Raw genomic sequence first — 22,787 nt, 5'->3', positions numbered from 1 at the left:
ATTACATCCTGCCAACCAATTCTAGTTCAAGTTCGGTGTTTGGACTCGCCATGCCCACCATCTTCTCAGTCCATGAGCGGGAGTAATGGTGTGCCCGAAGCATACCCTCAAGAAAAAAGAAGGACGACGGGAGCCGCAGGCACCAGAAACCGCTTCAAGGATCCAAAGGTTGTCCAGACCCTCCATGAGGCCCAGTTGCCAAAGGGTTGCCGGAGGAGCAGGCGCGCGCTCTGTCGAGGTTATATTCGCAGGGACAAGGTAGCACCAAGACCTTTGACTGCTGATCCAATAGCTTCACTAGAGTCAACGGCGAAGGATACGTACCAGCTCTCAGTCTCTGATACACCAACCAACAGACATATTCTAGACAGCTTTTGCGACTGTAAGCGCGTTTACAGTCGCGCGCCGCCGGTTGGCCTGGAGAAAGGCAGGTCCACAAGGTGGTCAGAGAAAGATTAAGCGCGGCTTCTATATCGAAATCTCAGAAGAGCCGCCAGTTGGCCATCGGGAAATGGTGAATCATGACGGGAAACCTCGTGGCGCGCGCTCCATCGAGCATACAGCACGTAGCATTCTCAGATGGGGGTCGTAGTCTCTACTAGGCGGCTATTGGGAAACAAAGGCTGATTCGCGCATACATATACGGATTTGGCTCCCGCTACATCCAAAGATGAGTCCTTGTGTTCCTGTCCAACATACTTAGCATATGCCTTCGTACCCTTCACAAACGATACCACCTTTGGAGCATCGATACATCAGACCTCGGCGCCATCAGGACCATATTCCACCCCTCACGGTAGATCTGCTGATCTGGCGCTTCACTCTATCGAATAGTTGTCGTTATCGGTCCGGTACTACTTAGAGGAAGAGGCCCACGATAACTGTCGTCTGGATACTCATTGCCGTTGCTGTGGTTGACGTCGTTCTGGTAAGCGGCAAGTTCTGACCAATCACAAACGACTGGGCTAAGAATACAACTTTAGCGCCCATCCCTGCTGCAGGTTCCAGTTGTTTTGACCAATCACACGCGGTCTTTCGAACCTCCAGGCGGTTGAGTCCCGACGCCATCACGATCTTCTTCTGGTGCTTCTTCTTTTCCCTCCGCAGACGCTCAACTGCCAAGTGGATTTTGGGGGCTCGGGCGGATCAGACGAGCTGTTTCTGTGAGTTTTACCCAGCTGTTGCTTCCAGTGCCCGTAAAGCAACAAATTAGCCCCCCCAAAAGGAGTAACCGCTGACTGCCTTTGGCCCCCTTCAAGTAGATAGTTTTCCGACCCAAAGACGCATCACATATTGCCCTCTCCTGCTTTTCAGTTTCAGTTCGTGTCTGCCTACCTTTCATCCGCACTCAGAAGGTAAGCAGAGTTTTCCTTCCTAGGTATCTCTCTCTCTCTCTCTTTCCATCGTCGAGGCGCGGACGAGAAACACAGCACACAGAGGGCACACGGACATTCAGCTGCAACCCTGTCACACCAAAGCATATCCCACATTTCAGCACATCACTGCCGCCCCGGCCCCTGTCCAACTCGTCGCTTCTCGCTTGTCAAAGGAAGCTCCACTCTGACCGGCCCCTAATTTGGCGCTGCTTTAAGCAACTATCACATTGGGCTGGTCCAACAGCAGTGCTTGTTCGCTCACCTCACCTTTTTTCCCATTCTCTGAGCTTTTGCCTTCTGTCCTGGTGCTTTACACCACGATTCTGCCGGACGGATACACAAAACGACAACTTCCCGGATCATCACTGGCTAACACGTTGTGTCTTGTTTGTTATTCAGACCAATCGAATCAACCCTACTCTCAACACGCACCCCACCAGGCCTCATCGCGGGCCGGCCTACCTGAACAAACGAATAACAGTGGCTCTTGCCTAGCTCCCGCCGACCTGTGAGCCGGGAAGCCCAAAAGACAGCCCCCGAGTCCCCAGACCACTGCTCTGGGATTCAAAGATACAGGGGTACAACTCCTAAACACCTGCGCGGGGGGAGCTGCTCTTAGCGCCTGCTGTTTCGAGGGCGGACCCTCGTCCGTTTGACCCTCCCCCGGCTCGCCTCACCGTCTTCATATACTAGGCATTTGCCTGCCCACCCTCCTGCACCCTTTCTGCACCTCCGATTTCCCTTCACCATTGCCGGAGTTCTCTCTCACCTTTGGTCCTCGAGGTGAGTTGACGGGTCGCCAAACACACAACATCCCACCCGGAGCCAGATCATCTACCATCGCCATTATGTCGTCCAAACCCACCCTCACGATATCGACGCCCAAGACGGCAAACTTCCCACACATCCCGCCTCCGCCTCATGAGCTTCGGTCTGCCACCTCTCTTCCCTCAGCTACTCCTCTGTCGGCCGTCTCCAGGACATCAGCTTTCCGGGACCCAATTCCTTCCTCTGCGCTCCCATCGGCCGGTTTGCCTTCCGCCGGACCGTTTAGCGCTCTTTTTTCTGCTGGTCCGTATAGCGCTGCTCCGTTTAGCGCCACCATCAAGCTTGAGCATGACCTCCAAAAGACGCCCATTACACCTCCGGTAGCATATACCGACTTTCTCAGAGGAATGGCCATGGTCTCACCAGCTCTCGCCTCACCACCACAGACAGGAAAGTCCGCTCTGAACCGAACCAGCACTGTTAGCACCGCCAGCAGTAATCTCAGCACCAGCAGCACAAGCAGCAGCGAAACAGCCGATTCTGATGACTCAGAGAAGGACAAGGGCGAACAGATCGACAGTGGCCCATCAACAGCACGCTCAGATCTCAGCTGCGGGTGTGACGAGGAAGTCAAGGTGAAAGAGGAGGAGGTGGAAAAGACAAAAACTCCCAGACCTGCTCCCATCGATATCAAGCTGTCCAACGCCCCACGAGGTTCTTCGAACTGCCCGCTTTCTGCTCCCGCCGCTGGGGCGAACGCAACAGTATTCCCAAGCATGAAGCTCCCTGCTTCTCCGGCCATTTCCACCGCAGGCCTTTACTCGCCAAGATCACCACTGAGCACTGCCTCAGTCAGGTCACCAGCGTTTGACTGGGAGGCGGCGCTCAAGTCTCGACGGTTGGCGCTATCTCCTGGCTTGAAGCGCCCCGCAGAACCAGAAACGCCCACCACCGCCGCTAGCGCACCTGCTGGTGGTGCCGCGAGTACGAGCAGCCCACATAAACACGCAAAGAAGGATTCGAGATCGAGCGTGCGACATATTCGTGAGGTCGTGACAAGGACAGTGACATACACACCAAGAATGGCGCCAGCGCCAAAAGGCAAGAGGAGAAAGATCGACCCAGAAGCCAGCACCACCGCCGCCAAGTCATGAAGTCCCAAGAGCGAAACTTTATGGAAACCAACCGCATGATGTTACCGCCACAAGGAACCGGGACCATGTTAGAATAATACCACGGATGCTGCGCACAAGCCAGCCATTAGCACCACCGCCGCCATCTCTTTTGTTTTACACAACTACCACACACCACAACATAACAGCGCTTTGCGGAGGCTTCATCATCTCACGAATGGACGAACACAGTTACAAAAATTTCCCTTTTTTTTTTTTTTCTTTGACTGGCGTCAAGGAGGACAACACACTATTGGTACTACTATCTAGTCGGAGTTACTGGACAGGACAAGTCTACTTTATGATGGAAAGGGGTCACCAGGCGCAAAGAAAGGGAGACGGGGGGCGGACAATCTGGCGTTGCAGGGCGGCGTCATTTTTTTTTATCGATACCAATACCTGTTGGGAGAAGGAGGAAGATATATGGAGTGGAGGGGTAGGAATTTTCCGGGATTGTGCTTTGGACTGGACCGGATGGATGTAGCTTAGGCTTTAGGTCTGTCTAGCTTTCCTCGAGTATGACACACGGGTTGTCAGAAAGAGAAATGGGAATGAAGTTGAGATTCCTAGTAGATACTTTGTACCTGCTGTTTCCATTTTTTTTTTTTTTTTCGTGTGAGAAGTGTGTTATGGATCATGGGCGGGCGTTGACAGCACTGCCTGTAGCAAAAGCTGTTTGGTCCATTTCTCCATCCGCCCCTTTTTCACACATTAATTTTTTCCCAGGAGCTTCGATACAAACAAAAGCCTAAAATTACACTGATTCCAGATTTTCATGCTGGTCACTGGCGGTGCTGGTGGTGATGATCTCCAGGGCCGACCAGATCCCACGACCAGGTGTGTATTGCGCACATGTGCATCATCTACCTACCTTTAAACTTGCGGGATCTAATCTCTCTACTAATGTCTAGGCGAAAATCTTGAACTTTCTTAGACATGCAATGCCCAGATTTCAACAAGTTGGTTTGCTTGCTTGTCGAGGAGGAGGCAGACAAGCAAAAGTGACAGGCAGGTGACAAGCTGGATGCTACGTATGGTGTTATTAAAGTGGTTGGTGTCATTTTGGAGCTTTGAGGTTTGATGAGGGGCAGCAGCAGCAAGGCGGTTATATTACGCAAGGTGTAGTTTCTGCTTTTGATCATCTTCATTCAAGAGTCCTTCTCCTTCGTCAAACACAAAACTATTCTTAGGACTTTTATGATCTTCTCTTGAAGGTGATGAGAACAAAACTGCGGTACCAAGTGCTCGGCAGCGAGCATCCCAAGCTGCCTCCTCCCTCCCCCCCAACCCAAATTCTTAAAGCAGCAACACCCCTACCTACCCCAGAACAGCCTAGCCTTGCCCCCCTAGCGCAAAATCCCCATAAAAATCCGCCCACATGGTCATGCCCCACGGGCCGCCGTGACTGGTCCGCTCCCCAGTAACAACCAGGGTAGCTAAGCGCTCAACTCAATAGGCAGAGTGGGGCAGCATCTTTGCCCTCCTCTCTTTCTCTCTCTCTCCAAAATTTGTTCCTCTTTCCGTGTGTGTCGTCACTGCATTTGCAGCTTATCCCCCCTGGCGCGGACGCCGTGATTGGCTGGATTTGGGGGGGAGTTAAGCGCCCGGCGGGACTGCGTCCGGACCGCATCTTTGAAGCTGGCTGTTTGAGATGGACTTTTTTCTTTCCGCTAGGATGAAAGGGCTGGAATGCTGATGATCATCGGGATAGGGGTTTATCAAGAATGATTAGATTCTAGGTGTTCGTTTGCTGCTATTAGCTTCCTGTTCGCTGTCCCGGTGATCTGGCTCATATCGAGATATCACAGAGCTTGCTGTTGCGTAGTAAGCACCCTCCTCCCCGAAGCCCTGCTCCGTAGGTAGGCATCTTTTTCCTCCTGCAAGAGAGCGGTTGACGGCATCTCTTGCATCGGAATTCGGCTGAGGAAGCTAGCCCAGAGACAGACAATCTCCCGCAACGGCTCTGATTTTGAGAAGGACACCACCTTGGAGAAAAGCCAGGGTGAGCAGATGCGGTCTCTCGGTGTGCGCAGCGCGCGTCAGCACAGCACTCCGGAAATTCCCAGCTACCGCATCTCATTGGCCCTTCCCCCCAAATTGACCGTGCAGAAGATGATCTGGGGAGTCTGCCCTCGAGAGAGCCCACCCAAGCGAAAGAGATTAGATTGTATCTTTTTGCGTATTTTACCCAAGGACAAAGTCCAATCTCGAGAGAATGTGACGAAGCCGTAGCCGAGTGGAAGGGCAAGAGGGATAATTCGACTGAAACGGAACCCACAATCTGAAACTGAAACGAATCCGGGGGTCTCTCACGTCGAATCAATCCCTTGAATCCTGACGCCGACGGGATCTCTGCATCTGCATGTTTCGAAGGCGGGTAGAACGTTTTGAAACGAACCGTCGTGATGAACTTCCTATATTGGGACTCTTTGATCTTGTGTTTCCTAGGCCTCCACGTGTGCTACCATGCATCCCAACTCTAACCCGGCGATGGTCTCTCCGCCAGAGCCCTTGAAGCTGTGCCGCATGGAGTGCTTGAGGTTAGTAGCCATATGATATTGCTCGGTATTTCCGTGATGGACCCAGGACCAAGGAACGCATGTTGCTATTTCCATCTTGTCACACTTCGACGGAGGAGCGTAATGTCCTCCAGTAGGGCCGAGAAACAATGTGATGTGATGTTTCCATCACAGCAATGTTCGCACCTCTCGTGCCACGGCATTGCACAGCGCAACCCTCACTCCTGCGCCTGTGAGTACGTGGATCCATAGTCGTTGTGTATCACTGAGGCGGTCGTTTGCACTCTTGACTTCGGCAAACATGACCTCTCCTTTTCGGTCAATGTTGTTGTTGATGATGTCATCTCGATTGGTTTGGGCTTCGTCTCCGGCTGTCCTCCACAGCACGAGATCTGGCACGCCGCCTCCGCGTGCCCTATAGTCTTCTGACATGACTTTGCATACGGCAGCAAGGGCAGCCCTGTCGAAACAGGAGACCAACTCTACCAAGTCCTCGATTTCAAAGTCCCAGTTCAAGCCTACCACGCAGGTTTGCCTCTCATGCTCCCGCTCGTAAACCTCCCGCAAAATCTTCTCGCCACCACCGTTGGCAATCTCGACAAGCCGATGGTTGATCTGACTGGCCCGGGCTGGGTAGAATGCATCCGTGTGGAGATCGAGGGGGCATGTTTGGAAAGCCGTCTGGAAAACATTGGGAACATAGACGAATAAGATGTCGAAGAACAAGTAAGCAAACAATGTTCGGAGAATTCCACCTTCACTGTGGTAGCCTTTCCAGCCCTCGTGGCGATAGTATGATAGGCACATCTCCTCAACACTGACATGAGCTGGTTCTCCATCCTCGTCAAGCTCGCCTAGTTCGTCGAGTCACGTCGTCTTGGTGCTCAGGCCGCGGCCGTTCTTGCCTTTGGGATCCGGGTCGTCTCGAACCAACTGGATGCCCTGAACGTTATGCTCTTCCGGTTCCCGTAGCTTTACATGACCAAAGTCATGCTGCAGACGACGTGGCACCCGTAATCTCTTTTCAAGCTTGAGAAGGCGCTTTTGGAGGTCGTAGTGATAGATCAGGTGGCAGTCTCTATCCTCCAGTCCCGTCTCGCAGGTGATGAGGGCAATCTGTTGCCAGTGCTTCTTCTGAGTTTCGGGACTGGTTGACACAGGGTCTGGATCCACTTCCCACATGTACCGTTCCTCCAGTAAGGCCTTGCGTTGATACCACGATCCGCGGCGGGCTGGATGGAAGAGATGCTGACTGAGCAACTCGGTGAGAAGCGCGTGTTCTTCCCGATATCGGTGTAGACGGCCAAGGACGTAGGCAGCTTTGTGAGCGACCCGAGTGAAGGCGTGAGCTGCGTTGAACCGACGAAGGTAGCTCCCTTCGCCAAACTCGTATACATGATTTTCGCGGTGCTGTTCCTGCCTGAGAAGTTCTCTCCATCGTTCAGCTATGCCCTCAAAGATCTCGAGGACCTTGAGGAACCCTGCTTCACCTGGTGGGCCATTGAACTCGAGAACCTTGTCCACCTCGAAGTCTTTGCGCATCGAGAGCTCGAACTCCAGGAGGCTCTGGCGGGAGTCGAATATGTTGGAGGATCTGCAGACGATATAGTCTGGGTAGTTCCTTCGTGCAATCTTAGCCAGGATGATCGCCGTCAGTGAGTTCTCGGTCCATTCGGTTGACCGGTAGAAGACCAGATGAACACGCTCGAAGAGTTTGAAGATGGGCTCGGAGAGCCTGATGAGTGGCCCTGTGGTAGCAAGTATCTTCCTGAGAAAGTGAGAATCCCTGTTTACTTCCGTTTTTTCTTGATTGTCTTCTGGCTCCTGGTCTCGCGAGGCTATCGATTCATTAGTATTTTGCCGACTTAGACCCAAGGACAGCAAGCCGGCCTGTCGAGCACTTGTGTGACAGAGCGCCTTGACTAGATCGGCTTTGTTCTTCCCCTTAACCTTGGCATCCTTTGCAAGTGCCTTGAGTTCGTCAAGACTCAACAACGGAGTGGCGTCTGCCATAGTTTTGATGTATTCTTGAGAGTCATCCGCAAAGGTAAAAGTGTCGCCCAATGACCACACTTCGAGACCCTCAGATCGTGTCTCTTCTGGAGAATTACTGCTGTCACCTGGCAACTCCCGGGGCTCCAAAAGGTTCTCAATAGCAAGATCAACATCGGTGATATCGTTGCTGTAAGAAGAATGCAGCCGTTCCACGCGATGCCAAGAGGCAGTCTTGCGCAGAAAGAGACGTACATACCTGTACCTTGTCAGAACGTGGTACGGATGATGGACTGAAATTGCACGCACAGATACTGAGTCTCATAGCTCAAGCCTCGCCATTGCTCAAAGACATGCTTCTCTTTGATATCAAACAAAGGCGATTCATCCTCCAAGACGGTCTCTAATGCAAGGTTGAAGGCATCGACATAGATAGAGCTCTTTCCTGGGACCCATTGCCGCTTTTCGAACCTGGTAGTGGTATTGTCTTCATCGATCTGTGGTTGAGAGGAGCACATGGCCTCATACTGCTCTATCGCTTCTTTATCTATCGGGACAGCCGGCAAAGAGCTCTCAATTGCTGTCTGGCGTGGTGGCATTTTGGGGGCTTCATCCTCGCTGTCCCTGATACTCTTGGTCAAGGTTGGCAAGTCAAATTCATCGTCTTCATCGCCGCTCTCCTTCAGCTCGGCAACCCTTCTCCGTTTCGTTGGAGTAGTCCGTTGCGCAGCTCCCTCAGGCCTCTTGTTGGAATTTCCGGATCCAGTGGCAAGCGGTGACCGGCTCGTGCTAGACTTGGATCGCTGCACAAAACGATCCATTGCGTATAAGAGAAGAAACAGAACCAAGGCTCTGTGGTATCATGGCGGATAAAAAGAGAAAGAAGGTTGCATGTCCTCACTCCAGCCGTGCATTTTCGGTAGCCATTCCACCAAAAAAAAATGCAAACCAGGCAGAAGGACGAAAGCGCGAACCTCCCCTGTCCAAATCATTGAGCCAAAAAGCCAAGCTAACACCAAATCCCGTGACTGCGTGTCAACAAAGGTGGGGCAATTTGCGCAAAGCACGAACCGAAGCTGGAGCTTCCAGACTGAGAGCTCCTCCACCAAAATCGCAAATCGCAATCGCATCGTGACAAGCTACCTTGTCGCCGAGGCTTGTCACCGCCAACCCTCACTCTGTTTGTTCAAGACCTATATACACCCGACCCACAAATATCAACCATGGCAGATCAACAACAACCTCCTCTCCCAGAAGCCACAAATGGCCTTGTCAACCCATCAATCGACACCCCCATGACCGATGCGCCATCAGCCCCAGTACGTCTCCCTTCCCACCCCCTTACAGCGACAAATCTCTAACAATGCCTCTCCCTCGCAAGCAGCAGCAACAGCAACAGCAACAACAACAACCCCCTCCGCTTCCCCACAGCAGCACCCCAACACCCCGAACAACCACCCCAATCCCTCTCCCCCACATCCCAGGCTTTACCGCGCCAGCAACAGCCTCCAACTCGCGCGCAACCTCCGTTCACCCACCAGAACAACAAGCTACTGTCCCCCCTCCAACCAACACCACCGCTCAAACAACTACCATCCCGATGCCCTCTGAACCCCCTCTCCACGGCGCGCCAGTTAGGCAGTACATCAACTCCAAGATCACGGGTGTTTTGCTGGAGGGTATGAAGCTCGTTGCCAGGGAGCAGTAAGTCCTCTTGTCCCACTGAGTGTATGGCAGGCGAGAAGGGCGAAGTGACTGATAGTACAATGACAGACCAAAAGACCCATTGAGAGTCCTGGGGGAGTATCTCCTCCAGAGAAGCAACGAGATTGAGCAGCAGGGAGGGCAAAAGGGGGAGTAGAATTTCTTCGCGATGTCACCGACCGCGCTGTAAGAAATGCGAAAATAAGAGGCGACTGCGGGAAATGGACAAGGTTCAACTTCATGAAGAGGAAAAGGCGGTTATGGACGGGAAATATGGCGTTCGGGCGAATGGTCATTGCAATTTCGAACATAGGAGACACCGAATTGGCATTTGGACTGCAGCAATGAAAAGCAAAGCATTGCGACGTGTTATCATCAAGGTTGACTTCGGCATGGCACATGCAATTCAGACACCACACTTGACATGATATGAAGTTGGATACCCTCCTGTGCAATTCGCAGTTTGTATAAAAAGATCTAGCCGTGAAATGCAAGTTTCCTTTCCATTCCCCGTGACTCCCCGACTCCGTATGGCCGTGTGGTTTACCAAACCTGCAAAAGATACACAAGGGGTATTTGTTATTTTCCCAACCAAGAGATCCATATCACCACCCAATACCACCTCACCGAGAGGTTCAACTCTCTTCGGCTCGGCCGTAATCACCGTCTCATCGCTTAACCGACGAGGGTGCTGGCAGTAGAGGACTCGTACTTCCAGGTGGGGGGGAGGACACCGACGGTCTTGTAGTAACGGGCCAAACGGTGGATACGGGACTCGATGAGAATAAGGCGGAACTTGCCGTCCTTGTCCTTGCGGTTGCGCTCAAGGTGCTTGCGGACAGCGACAGCCTTCTTGATCAGGGACTGGAGGGGAGAGTCAGCAAAATCTATACATATTAGGGATTTTGGGGGTTCTTACGAAGAGATCCTCAGGAAGAGCGGGGGCAAGGCCTGCAATTCCATCACTCTGTCAGCACATGACCAAACAGAGGCATAATATATTTCCATCTCTTGTAGTCTTTTATCCACCTGGCGTCAACCGAGGCCGCTGCTCGTCTCGATCGAACGGACGGGGAAGCCGAGGACGACGTCTCGAGCAGACCGGTGTCTCGTTGCGCTTTCGTCTAGAGGTATTCCTGGGAGGGGTGAGTGCTGTTCACGACATACCGTTGCTCTTGAGAATACGGAGGATCTTGTTGCCTATGGTCTCTAAGTCAGCACCATATTCTACACTCGCTTCTCCAGTATTTCCCATCGTTCAAAAACATACCAGTAACGACCTTGGTCTGGGCAACGCCGTGGGAGTCACGGAGGATGACACCGATCTGGGAGGGGGTAGCACCCTTCTTGGCGAGCTTGCAAATCTGATCAACGACCTGCTCGGGGGTGGTCTTGAGCCAGGCGGGGGGGTTGCGGGAGTAGGGGATGGCGGAGGCAGAAATGCCCTTTCCCTTGGAGTGAAGACGACCCATTTTGGCTGGTGGTTTTTGAGGTGGTGATCGACTGTTGACGGATCGTTCGTTGGGCGGATTTGGCGCTGGCTGGTCGGTCTCGAAAATCAAGAAGAGGTTTCAACAGACGTTCGTGAAATTTACCCCAGGCCGAATGGATATTCCGGACTCTGTGGGCGGAAAAATTGGGACTGCCAAGCTTAGGGTCATACTGTGATTGGCCAGGCAGCTGACGCTGGGTCACGTGAAGTGAATGTACCACCGAACTCTTGGCGGAGCTTCGGAGCTGGTGGAGACAGGAGCTTCGATGTTTAAATCTGGAAATTTTTCGCAGCTCTTTCACTTCCTCTTGTTCTGCACCACACGACAAGTACTGCGGCTCGGTCTTCTCAAGAAAGCATGCCTCGTTCCTCCCAACTGCGACGTGATACTTGCGGCAGAATGTACGGGGATAAGCCATGATTTTTTGGGTTCGACACAGGGACTGGTCCTGCATGGAACTCACAACAGCAGTCGACTCGACACACTTTTCATCATGGTACGTTTTATCACTGCGCAATCTGCACCTCCCCCGAGCCTTACATGATGATCAAACACATTACAATTATATTCTGGTACCTCTTATGCTAGAGTCCTTCGGGGCTCGATGATTTAACAGGACTTCTGATTTTGGCTCTCATCATATCATGTTCTTATCACCTGTCTCTGAACATGGCTAACATGACAATAGATCCTATGACTTGGCGTTTGCAAAATAGATGATTAGGCCTTCATGGCTGTTTAGCATATTAACATGTAATAATTCATTTGTCCACTACTTCTTGATGCCTGAATCAATGCCTGATGTCTCTCTTATGATATTCCCTCCAGATCATAGCTTGGGGGTATTTAAGATCAATCCACAATCTCATCGAACACATCCAGCTCTTGGTAGGCGGAACGGTCATCACAAATCCTGCACAGAACATCGTATTATCGGTGTGTCCAAATGCAACAAGATGATTACCGTACTGTATCACCGACTCTAATTGACTCAAATGCATTGCACTCCTTCCCAGACCTCGCTAGATAATTGTACATTGCATCTCTACCGTGATTAGAGAACTGCTGAACCCTTTGAGTGACCGCTTTACCCTCCCGCCAGTTGGCAATCTACAACCATACCAATCCTCCCCTTCCGTGCCTTCTTACCACGCATTAACATCGAAGTTCTCCTGGGGTCATTGTTAGCATTCATACTCGATGGGCTCAGTAAGTTGGTAGGGCATGCCTCGGGGAAATATGTCGTCACCACAGTCCGGTCAGCGAACTTCCGCCCGGCCAAAGCCCGGAGAGCCTTGTTGGCGGCTTCATGGTTCTCGAACTTGATGAAGATCTTGCCCACGCCGGCTGACTGTCGGCTGCCACCGACCGGCCGAGGAATCTTGAGGGAGACGATCTTGCCAAACTTCTCGCACTCCTCTTGTACATCATCACGAATTTCTGGTTCATGACGTTAGCAACCCACAAAGTAATGATACAAGGCAGAAGAAGCGACAAACCTTCGTAATCATCGTTATCCATGAGCTCATCCGCAGTGACCATATTTAGGAGCTGGAGGACTCTACCGGCGTCATTGTCCGAGGGAGTAGTACCAGCAAGCATAGACATGGCGTTGACACTGAGTTCACCAGCAACCTGGGTGATGCCAATGCTGGCCTTCTGAACCTTGAGCGCCTTCTCTCCAAGCATCATGTTGTTGAGACCACTGATTGCAACATCCGTGACGCTGGAATCGGCGTACTCCAAGAATGCAATGCCCTATGCTATGTTAGAGTAGAACATTCAACTGACATGTCAAGAATACTTACCCTTGGCTCTTGTGTGCCATTATCCTTCACAAACACAAACGACTTGAGCTTGCCAAAGCTAACGAGAAGCTCCATAACCTGATCTTCGGTGAGATAAGGAGGGATGTTGGTAACACTGATCTTGTTCGGGCCATCAACAACATTGGTTGATGGCACACTGGAGTCGGGGTCATAGTTGGGGTCCTCCACGATCGCAGGGACAATGTAATCCTTCGGCCGACGGATCTTCAACCCTGTGGCCGCAGCACCGTTTCCGTTCGCCTGGTGATCATCAGCATCCATCGTGATGCCGTCGAGAGCCAGCGCCACCGTCGCATCTGTATTGTTGCGGAACTCAAGCATAGCAAACGACCGGTCTGGGGAGATGTTGCAGAGAAGGCATGGGTCCGTCTGCTCAATGACGTTCAAGCCGTTGAGCTGTAGGTTAAAGAAGTTGACGATGCTGTCGTCGGTTGCTGAGGCGGGGATATTTGACAGAATCAAGCGCTTGGCCTGGCGGGAGTTCGTGGGCTTGAGAGCAGCGCTATTGACCGCTCCACCTGGCTGGCTCATGAAGGCCTGCAACTTCGTTGGATCCATGGCCTGCTGTCTGGGGGCTCCTGGAAGCGGGAACATGCCCGAAAGCTTGGCTTGTTCGGCCGTGACATTGTCGTATCCGGGTGGTTTGATATCCCATTGTGTAAGACGTCGTCTGCGTTCGAGGATCGGCACGATATCGGTCAAGTCGGGAGTGGGTTCGCGCTTCTTGGGGGGGGGCGATGCACTGCGACGGCGTTCCCTTTCCCTCTCTCTGTCGGCGTCCCTATCGCCACCACCGCGTCTTCCACCACCCCGGCGATCGTCGATAACATCCCGATCAGGGCGCTCCCCGCGGCGCTCGCGTCTCCCATCGTCGTCGTCACGCCTGCTTCGGCCACCTCTGTCCCGGTCCCATTCCCTATCACCGCCACGGTCCCCTCCTCGGCGATCCCGTCCTCCAGTGTATCGGTCCTCGCGCTCTCTATCACGATGGCTTCGGCTGGAAGAATATGCGTCGACATCTCCGCCGCCAGCACCTTCGTCGCGACGAGATCTACCGCCGCTACGATAATCTGGTGGGGATCTGGACCGTCTCCTGCTACCTCTGCTGTCGCGGGGGTCACCACGGTCGCGTCTATCGTCGCGATCACGTCTGGAGGACTATAAATTGTAAGCACTATCGCCGAGAAGAATTGTAATGCATGTAGCCAACTCACCTGATGATCGCGAGATGAGCCGTAACGACCACTGTCTATTGCGCGTCGGTTAGCTGCGGAGCTGCCCAATTGGACAGCAGAAAAAAAACAAACCTCTGGAGGAGTAGTTATCTCCGTTCATCTCTGCTGCCAGTCCCGGTAAACCAGAATTGATGTTTGGGTGCAGGACTTTCGGTAAAAATGGTTGCCGAAAAAAGCTGTGATGCGAGTCGTCAAGTCAGTCTCAAAGGTTGTCGCGAGGCTGGAACTTTTTTGGGATGGCGAACCTGGACCATGCGGATGCTTGGCACACTCCCCAGCTACACTAAGCCGAGTGGGGCCTAGCTCCAATTGCAGTTGCCCCTGGTTCCTCAACCAGCAACATCTCCAGGCAGGCAGGCAGGCAGGCAGTGCGAGCTTGGTACATCTCTATTCAAAGCTCACTCCTGAGGTTCTTTGAATATTCCTCACTTTTCAGTCCAAAACTCTCCTTCATCCCTTACTGTAGCTCAGTGGAGCAATCTACCATCTCACAATGGCCTCCGAATGGCGAAAATTACCCCTGAGCCTAGCCGAGCTCTGTATCGACACAACCCTTCGCTGTGGACGTATGTATCAACGCTCTCATCCATCCACTTCATCACCACCATACTCATACCCCCTTTAGAATCCTTCCGCTGGCGTAAAATAAACAATGAATGGCACTGCGTCCTCTCCAACCGCCTCATCACCCTGACCCAATCCCCAACTCATCTCTCATACAAATGCACCCTCCCCGCCATCAACCCACCCCCACATGAAACCACCCTCCCCCTCTTACAATCCTACCTCTCCCTCGGCGTTCCACTCACCCAGCTCTACACCCAATGGTCTACCACCGACCCCAACTTCGCTCGGCGCTGCTCCTCCTTCACCGGCATCCGCATTTTGAACCAAGACGCCTGGGAAACCCTCATCTCCTTCATCTGCAGCTCCAACAACAACATCTCGCGAATCAGCTCTATGGTGAACAACCTCTGCCTCCACTACGGCCCTTACATCACCACCATATCAGGGGAACCCTTCCATGACTTCCCCTCACCAGAAGCCCTCTCCGGACCAGAGGTTGAATCCCACCTCCGCTCTCTCGGATTTGGCTACCGCGCCAAATACATCGCCGATACCGCGCAAATCATCTCTCAGCAACGACCAAAAGGGTGGTTGGATCAAATTCGCAACCCGGCCGTACCACCAGCGGATAACCCCAAGTTTCAACCTGGGGAGAAGCCCACTTATCGCAAGGCACATGAGGCATTGCTTGAACTAGCAGGTGTTGGACCCAAAGTGTCTGATTGTGTTTGTTTGATGGGGTTGGGGTGGTGGGAATCTGTTCCAATCGATACGCACGTCTGGCAGATCGCACAGCGAGATTACAATTTCGGTGGAAAGTCCAAAAGCAAAACTTTTACAAAGGGGATGTATGAGAGTGTAGGGGATCATTTCAGGAACATCTGGGGGGAGTACGCGGGTTGGGCACAGAGTGTTCTTTTCACTGCTAACCTCAAGTCGTTTGCTGAGCAGGCGAAGACAGGAAAGAAGGGGAAGAAAGAAGAAGAAGAGGACAAGGAAAATGCCGACGTGGTTGTGAAGAAGGAGAAGGTGGTAAAGCAAGAAGTGGCAAGAGTGGTGAAAAATGAAGAGTTGACGGTTTCGAGCACGAGAAAAAGGAAGGCTGTCAAGGAGGAGTCGCAGCAAAGGGATGAAGATGTCAAAATGGAGGATGTAATGGATGGGTTGACGCTTAGCTCGCAGGTGTCGCAGGTTTCGACGACGAGTACGACGACCAGAAGGGTGAGTAAGAGGATAAAGGCGAGGGAAAGTCAATGATGAGGGGGGAGTGGTGTACGATACAACGGGATGTAGGATGGTATCTTCCGCGACTTCTCCTGCTCGTTTAACTTGGAATAGAACACGCAGGAGCGTCCGGGTGTAGTTACATAATATTTGGATGACACACAATGCGGCATACCTGGGAATACAGTTGCGGAGTGTTTTGAGGAGCTTTCAACTGGTGGCATCGCGTAATGGTATAACGGGGCGCTCTTTTTCGTTTGCTAATAATCCATCAAATCATCTCGTCAACAACCCCACCCTCCACTCCCTAAACACCCTTTCCTTCTCCGGTAACAACCAGTTACTCTCATCCAAATGCTCGACCACCTTCTCAATAGCGATCGCCGGCAGGTTGATCTCCTGCGCCTCACACGTCACCGCCTCCAACATCTTGTCCGCTTCCTCTCGCGGTATCTTCTGATACAACAGCTTGATAGCTGGTCTTCCCAACGCCCCATTACTCGATGAGTACACAATATTAGCGTTGAGCACCCACGCGTAAATCACCGTCTGTTTGACTTCCGATTCTGTCTCATTAATGGGCATGATGAGCGACTTTGACGAGGCAGACCGCGAGATGGTGGAGATGATAGTCGCGGCCAGGCAATCAGTGATGCCTGGTGCTGAACCAGATGCGGACTTGCAAGACATCTGCCACTTTAGAAGGGTGACAGCTGCTGTCCGAAAGACGTAGAAGCCGAGTTGAGAGTGGCAGGAAGAGCAAAAAACATTCAAGCTGCGGTTGTTGGTCAATGGCAGATCTTGTCTATTTAATGACCCTTGCTCAAAGGCTGAGTTTGAGTACTAGATACACGTGTGTCAGCTACTGGCCGACTGGCTATGAACGAAACGAGAATGGGAATGGCATGTCCCTCGTGGTATCCCGGGGTATTCTCGACTTATGAATCACCCGGTGAAATGCAGAGGTTCGTTCACCACCAGAAAGAAACAATCCGTCCTGTTAAGGAGGTTCGTAAACAATCCAGTGGTTTCTGTTGAACAGGTTGAACGATAGTTGCTTCATCTAGGGCACTTGTATCGGTAACCACGCCATTGGGAGGCAAAGCCGGCCGGGTTACCTTCTTCATACCCACACAAATACATACTCATGCTGTCATGTCAAGAACTTACCGTGATATTCTGGCAATCGCGTTCGGTAAAAAGGATCGTTGTCAAGTCAACAAAACCGACACCTGGTTGAGCTGAGATGATGGATGAAGCCCCATAGCCTCGAGCAGCCAGGCTCTTTTCATCTGCCTTGCCAAAGTGCTCATCACGGGAATGCCCGTGCTCGTGTCCATCCTCATGATGGTGATCCGGCTTGTGACAATGCCAGAATTCCATCATCTCGGCCCAGTTCTCACTTGGCAAGTCTTTCCAGACCTTTACTGTACCCTCCTCCACAACGACGGTATTGCAATTCCTGCAAGCGACCTGGACGCCGACGTCGAAGTCTGTCGCTGACCAGGCGGGGGTATCAGAAGAGAGATGCGGTTGGGGAACCGTGCCATCAAGTGGCAATCGCCATGACAGAGCCGTGGTCCCGTTTTGCCTCTGATCGATGGGAAGGAGTGTACTGCCAAGAGGTATCTTGGCAGGCAAACTGATTTTGTGAACCTCGCCATGATGTGTCAACTCGATGGTGCTTCCGTCAGCAGCCACAGCAACTCTGGTGGAGGCATCACTGGGCGATGTGAGAGAAGCGACCAGTGAAATTTGGCGGATATTGGCTAGCAGCTCTGCGTAAAGCGAGCAGCGACTGGAAGATGACATCGTAGGTACGAAGAGAACGAAACGAAAACGAAAAGAAGAAGAAGAATTTCAAGTCGAACAAATCTCCATCGCTTTAGTTGTAACACAATGGGCCACAGCACCCAGCACTTGTAAAGAAATCGAGTCGCGGTTGATGAATTGGAGCTCCAATGCCCCAGTGAAGTAAAGTGAGGTTGTGAGCCTAGACCAGCTTATGTAACAGCGATCTGCTGCCAAGATCTTAGCGCGGCTCGCTCTTGGCCTGCGGCTGCGGTTGCCGCCAAAATTTCAACAAGGCAAAGGTGCTTGCTCCATCCACGATCCAGTCTCACCCGCACGTCCACGTCCACGTCCACGTCCTGACCCACGTTCAACGTCCATCCAACAACGACCACCATCGCGATACTCCCTCCCCATCGCCCCAAGAACGAACGAGCCATCCACTACCGATCGCGTCGTCACTTACTTCCTCACTTCAACAACAACCTACCCGAATGGGATGAGCACAGTGCCGTGTGGGCAGCAGTACCATGTCGGACGCGGAATTTGATCAGATTCGCAAGCTCCAGGCCGAGCGAAACGCGGCTGCCGCTGCGAAAAAAGGTTCAAAGACCTTCGACCCGGCCAATCAGCGTGCTGACTCGTCAACCAAGGCCAGCCTTAATGAGGCCTGGGATACCGACCTCTACGATCGAAGTGCCAACGGCGCCGACAAGTTTGCAGGCTATCACACCTCCCTCCCCGCTCAAGATGGTGATGACGATGAGGACATGGCCGACGCCGATAGCTCGCGCCGCCTCGTCGGACAGTACACTGCTACCCGTGCCCAGATAGATGAGTTTGCGCGTGGAAATGGAGTGGAAGAAGACGACATTCTCGCTGGTCGTGGCGAGAAGAGCAACCGCATCACAGATCGCGAAACCGATTACCAGAAGCGTCGATTTGATCGCGTTCTGACCCCTACCCGCGCCGACCCCTTCGCCGCCAATCGCCAGGCTGCCGCTGCTGAGGATGGAATGAGCTATCGCGAGATTATGGAGAGTCGCGAGATTGAGCGTGAGGAGGAGCGCGTGCGCCGAGCTATCGAACAGAAGATGAAAGACGGTGCCACTGAAGAACATAAGCCTACACTCCAGATTGAGGAGGCCGGAAACAAGGAGAACGGTGATGCCGGTTCGACCGAGGCAGCAGCCGCTGGCCGCAAGCGCAAAAAGAGATGGGATGTTGCTACTACAGACGCCGAGGCTGCCCCAGCAGCCGCAGAGCCCAAGAAGCGCTCGCGCTGGGATCAGGCACCTTCTGTGCCCGTTCTTGGCGCTGATGGAACTGTAGTAGAAGCAAAGAAGAAGTCAAGATGGGATCAAGCGCCGTCTGCCACCCCCGTTGGAAACATTGGTCTCGCCACTCCGATGCACCCTACACAAACTGCTGTTCTGCCCCCCACTGCGTTCGGCCCCGATGCCGGCCGGTACATGCCACTCAGCGATGAGGAGCTCGACGCTATGCTTCCTGGTCCTGACGATGGATACAAGATTCTCGAGCCTCCCCCGGGATATGCCCCTACCCGGGCGCCCACGCACAAGCTGGCAGTGCCACCAACACCACAGACAGGCTTCATGATGCAGGATCCTGAGAGCACACGTCTCTCTGGGCAAGCAGTTCCAAGGGAAATCCCCGGTGTTGGTGATCTTCAGTTTTTCAAGCCTGAGGACATGGCGTACTTTGGCAAGCTCACAGACGGGTCCAATGAAGACGATCTGACTGTCGAAGAGCTGAAGGAGAGGAAGATCATGCGCCTGTTGTTGAAGGTGAAGAACGGTACTCCCCCGATGAGGAAGACTGCACTCAGGCAGCTTACAGATAATGCTCGAAACTTCGGTGCCGGACCCCTCTTCAACCAGATTCTCCCGCTACTCATGGAGAAGACCCTTGAGGACCAGGAACGCCATCTTCTTGTCAAGGTTATTGACCGTATCCTTTACAAGCTGGATGATATGGTTCGGCCCTATGTCCACAAGATCTTGGTGGTCATTGAGCCATTGCTCATTGACCAGGACTATTATGCACGAGTCGAAGGTCGCGAGATTATTTCTAACCTCAGCAAAGCCGCTGGTCTCGCGACCATGATCAGTGTCATGCGGCCCGATATCGATCACGTAGATGAATACGTACGAAACACAACTGCCAGAGCGTTTGCTGTGGTGGCCTCGGCCTTGGGTATTCCGGCCCTGCTGCCATTCCTGGGAGCCGTGTGCCGCAGCAAGAAGTCGTGGCAGGCGCGCCATACCGGTGTGAAGATTGTCCAGCAGATTCCCATCTTGATGGGCTGTGCAGTGTTGCCACACCTGAAGCAGCTCGTAGACTGCATTGGCCCCAACCTCAACGATGAGCAGACCAAGGTACGGACAGTCACCAGTTTGGCCATTGCTGCTCTTGCCGAAGCCTCCAACCCATATGGTATTGAGAGCTTCGATGATATCCTCAATCCCCTGTGGACGGGAGCTCGCAAGCAACGAGGCAAGGGCCTGGCGGGGTTCCTCAAGGCCGTCGGCTACATCATCCCCCTCATGGACGAGGACTACGCAAACTACTACACAAGTCAGATTATGGAGATTCTCTTGCGAGAGTTTGCCTCGCCAGATGAGGAGATGAAGAAGGTCGTGCTCAAGGTCATCTCTCAGTGCGCCGCAACGGATGGTGTCACAGCTGGTTATCTCAAGGAACATGTGTTGGACGACTTCTTTAAGAGCTTCTGGGTACGGCGTATGGCTTTGGATAAGCGCAACTACCGTCAAGTGGTTGAGACCACGGTCGATATCGGCCAAAAGGTCGGTGTCAGTGAGATTCTCGAGAGAATCGTGGTCAACCTCAAGGACGAAAGCGAAGCCTACCGGAAAATGACTGTTGAGACAGTGGAAAAGATAGTAGCCTCTCTGGGTGCGGCAGACATTGGCGAGCGGTTGGAAGAGAGACTTGTCGATGGTATCCTGCACGCCTTCCAAGAGCAAAGCGTTGAAGACATCATCATGCTCAACGGTTTTGGCTCCGTGGTCAATGCTCTGGGCACTCGCTGCAAGCCATACCTCCCCCAGATCGTCAGCACAATTCTCTGGCGTCTCAACAACAAGTCTGCCACAGTTCGCCAGCAAGCTGCTGATCTTGTTTCCAGAATTGCCATGGTGATGAAGCAATGCGGCGAAGACGCTTTGATGGGCAAGCTCGGTGTTGTTCTTTACGAATACCTCGGTGAAGAATATCCTGAAGTTCTCGGCTCCATCCTTGGTGCTCTGAGGTCCATTGTGACTGTGGTGGGCATCAGCCAAATGCAGCCACCCATCAAGGACCTCTTGCCACGCCTCACACCCATCCTGCGCAACCGACATGAGAAAGTCCAGGAAAACACTATTGACCTGGTCGGCCGTATCGCCGACCGCGGACCGGAAAGTGTCAACGCTCGCGAGTGGATGAGAATCTGCTTTGAGCTGTTGGATATGCTCAAAGCCCACAAAAAAGGCATCCGTCGCGCGGCAAACAACACGTTCGGCTTCATCGCCAAAGCCATCGGCCCCCAGGATGTGTTGGCCACCCTTCTTAACAACCTCAGAGTGCAGGAGCGTCAGTCACGTGTCAATACCGCCGTTGCCATTGGTATCGTTGCCGAGACTTGCGCTCCTTTCACTGTCCTCCCCGCCTTGATGAACGAGTACCGGGTGCCGGAACTCAACGTTCAGAACGGTGTTCTCAAGTCGCTCTCTTTCCTCTTTGAGTATATCGGCGAAATGGCCAAGGACTATGTCTACGCTGTTACACCCCTCTTGGAGGATGCCCTCATCGACCGTGACCAAGTCCATCGGCAAACTGCCGCTTCAGTCGTCAAGCATATTGCGCTGGGCGTGGTAGGGTTGGGGTGTGAAGATGCCATGGTTCACTTGCTGAACTTGCTGTATCCAAATCTGTTTGAGACGAGCCCGCACGTCATTGACAGGATTGTCGAAGCGATTGAAGCGGTGAGGATGGCGGTGGGGCCGGGGTTGGTGCTGAATTATGTCTGGGCTGGGCTTTTCCATCCAGCGAGGAAGGTGAGGACGCCGTATTGGAGGTTGTATAATGATGCGTATGTGCAGGCTGCGGATGCGATGGTGCCGTATTATCCTAATTTGGCGGAGGAGGGGGTTGATAGGGGGGAGTTGGCGATTGTTTTGTAAAGGGATGACGGGGTGGTAGTGGTGCTGGGGTTGGTAGTTGAAGGTGGTGGTTGGCTTTGCTTTCTTGCCATGTGATATTTAGAGGATGGGAGTAGGAAACAAAAGCAAGCGAGTCGAAGAAATGGAAAGAAGTAAATATTATGATGATGGGGGCTTCTGTTGGCTATGGTGGGTTTTGAAGGCGTATTTACAGATGTAATGATACAAGTTTTGTGTTCATGTGTTGGGATTGAAGTCATGGTCGTTTACAGTCTCGTGACTGCCTGATGTTGTGTTCATCAAGGTGACTACTATCAAACTTCTGCTCTTCAACTGTCCTAGGTGAATGGCCATATGCTGCTATGGGCCGCTATCCATTCAGGGGTTGGGTCCTCTCCGATTGTCATCAATAAACAAACAAGCCACGGGATAGAGCACAACACAGCAGGCCAACTTGCTGATTAAACTGGACATCTACCACTATCGACAGTCAGGCTTCATTGGCTTTCTCCTGCACCATCTCAGAAATGCTCACTTCAACCAAGCCGGAACCTTTACCTGAGCCCATTTGCCTGACCAGCAAACAGTCCACCACGGAGCATAAGCACCCAGGCACATATCATTTGCAGTCACACAGCATACGCTCCACCATTTCTTCTTCGAAAATTCCCATCATCTAGCCCACTTAACCTCCTTCCCCCACTGTCTCTTCAAGAGCAGTCCCCTCCCCAATTCTAACACCGCCACTTCCCATGTTGCGGTCTTCCAACAGTAAGGTATTATGACAATACACAGCCAGCCCCTCCGTCCACCTCGGACTCGGTGAATTTCCGCCGACCAAACTCACATCCCGCTCCCTTTCAACTCCAACTCCCGAGCTTGCCGGCAGCTCCGGTAGTTGTAGGTGTGACAGCAGAAGCATACGATCATCCA

The 22,787-nt window shown here is 52.7% G+C and overlaps 10 protein-coding genes across 10 annotated transcripts; 5 read left to right on the top strand and 5 right to left on the bottom strand.

The window, feature by feature from the left end:
* Positions 1-706: 706 nt before the first annotated feature.
* QC763_0021310 (uncharacterized protein) lies at positions 707-1,871 on the top strand (the record flags this gene model as incomplete). The annotated part of the gene is made up of 4 exons (XM_062905402.1): positions 707-796; positions 863-928; positions 1,108-1,163; positions 1,817-1,871. The coding sequence occupies 4 exons, from the start codon at positions 707-709 to the stop codon at positions 1,869-1,871; spliced, it is 267 nt and encodes an 88-aa protein (XP_062771465.1).
* A 353-nt stretch (positions 1,872-2,224) lies between these two features.
* Positions 2,225-3,298, top strand: QC763_117840 (uncharacterized protein; the record flags this gene model as incomplete). Its single annotated transcript, XM_062908375.1, has 1 exon — positions 2,225-3,298. One exon carries the CDS (start codon positions 2,225-2,227, stop codon positions 3,296-3,298), a length of 1,074 nt encoding a protein of 357 aa, XP_062771464.1.
* A 2,705-nt stretch (positions 3,299-6,003) lies between these two features.
* QC763_0021290 (uncharacterized protein) lies at positions 6,004-6,674 on the bottom strand (the record flags this gene model as incomplete). The annotated part of the gene is given in 2 exon segments (XM_062905401.1): positions 6,004-6,652; positions 6,658-6,674. Coding segments are annotated over 2 exon segments (666 nt in total).
* A 28-nt stretch (positions 6,675-6,702) lies between these two features.
* QC763_0021280 (uncharacterized protein) lies at positions 6,703-9,131 on the bottom strand (the record flags this gene model as incomplete). Its single annotated transcript, XM_062905400.1, has 2 exons — positions 8,137-9,131; positions 6,703-8,086 (listed from the first exon to the last, which is right to left on the bottom strand). Exons 1-2 carry the CDS (start codon positions 8,646-8,648, stop codon positions 6,703-6,705), a joined length of 1,896 nt encoding a protein of 631 aa, XP_062771462.1. The 5' UTR covers positions 8,649-9,131.
* SDC1 (COMPASS (complex proteins associated with Set1p) component) lies at positions 8,902-10,192 on the top strand. The gene is made up of 3 exons (XM_062908374.1): positions 8,902-9,146; positions 9,197-9,531; positions 9,601-10,192. The coding sequence occupies exons 1-3, from the start codon at positions 9,051-9,053 to the stop codon at positions 9,686-9,688; spliced, it is 519 nt and encodes a 172-aa protein (XP_062771461.1). The 5' UTR covers positions 8,902-9,050; the 3' UTR covers positions 9,689-10,192.
* Positions 9,974-11,222, bottom strand: RPS13 (ribosomal 40S subunit protein S13). Its single transcript, XM_062908373.1, has 4 exons — positions 10,802-11,222; positions 10,699-10,731; positions 10,451-10,482; positions 9,974-10,395 (listed from the first exon to the last, which is right to left on the bottom strand). The coding sequence occupies exons 1-4, from the start codon at positions 11,001-11,003 to the stop codon at positions 10,207-10,209; spliced, it is 456 nt and encodes a 151-aa protein (XP_062771460.1). The 5' UTR covers positions 11,004-11,222; the 3' UTR covers positions 9,974-10,206.
* Positions 11,223-11,925: 703 nt separating this feature from the next.
* On the bottom strand, positions 11,926-14,322 carry QC763_117810 (uncharacterized protein). The gene is made up of 6 exons (XM_062908372.1): positions 14,161-14,322; positions 14,068-14,102; positions 12,833-14,011; positions 12,524-12,782; positions 12,253-12,464; positions 11,926-12,196 (listed from the first exon to the last, which is right to left on the bottom strand). Exons 1-6 carry the CDS (start codon positions 14,186-14,188, stop codon positions 12,170-12,172), a joined length of 1,740 nt encoding a protein of 579 aa, XP_062771459.1. The 5' UTR covers positions 14,189-14,322; the 3' UTR covers positions 11,926-12,169.
* Positions 14,323-14,424: 102 nt separating this feature from the next.
* On the top strand, positions 14,425-15,965 carry OGG1 (8-oxoguanine glycosylase ogg1). Its single transcript, XM_062908371.1, has 2 exons — positions 14,425-14,654; positions 14,714-15,965. The coding sequence occupies exons 1-2, from the start codon at positions 14,582-14,584 to the stop codon at positions 15,910-15,912; spliced, it is 1,272 nt and encodes a 423-aa protein (XP_062771458.1). The 5' UTR covers positions 14,425-14,581; the 3' UTR covers positions 15,913-15,965.
* Positions 15,966-16,075: 110 nt separating this feature from the next.
* QC763_117780 (uncharacterized protein) lies at positions 16,076-17,966 on the bottom strand. Its single transcript, XM_062908370.1, has 2 exons — positions 17,050-17,966; positions 16,076-16,722 (listed from the first exon to the last, which is right to left on the bottom strand). Exons 1-2 carry the CDS (start codon positions 17,689-17,691, stop codon positions 16,156-16,158), a joined length of 1,209 nt encoding a protein of 402 aa, XP_062771457.1. The 5' UTR covers positions 17,692-17,966; the 3' UTR covers positions 16,076-16,155.
* Positions 17,967-17,978: 12 nt separating this feature from the next.
* On the top strand, positions 17,979-21,875 carry prp10 (U2 snRNP component prp10; the record flags this gene model as incomplete). Its single annotated transcript, XM_062908369.1, is given in 3 exon segments — positions 17,979-18,273; positions 18,329-18,385; positions 18,394-21,875. Coding segments are annotated over 3 exon segments (3,612 nt in total). The 5' UTR covers positions 17,979-18,200.
* Positions 21,876-22,787: the final 912 nt, after the last annotated feature.

This window comes from Podospora pseudopauciseta, chromosome 1 (assembly GCF_035222475.1).
Source record: "Podospora pseudopauciseta strain CBS 411.78 chromosome 1, whole genome shotgun sequence".
NCBI classification, from domain to species: domain Eukaryota; kingdom Fungi; phylum Ascomycota; class Sordariomycetes; order Sordariales; family Podosporaceae; genus Podospora; species Podospora pseudopauciseta.
This window is presented reverse-complemented; position numbering and strand designations above follow the sequence as displayed.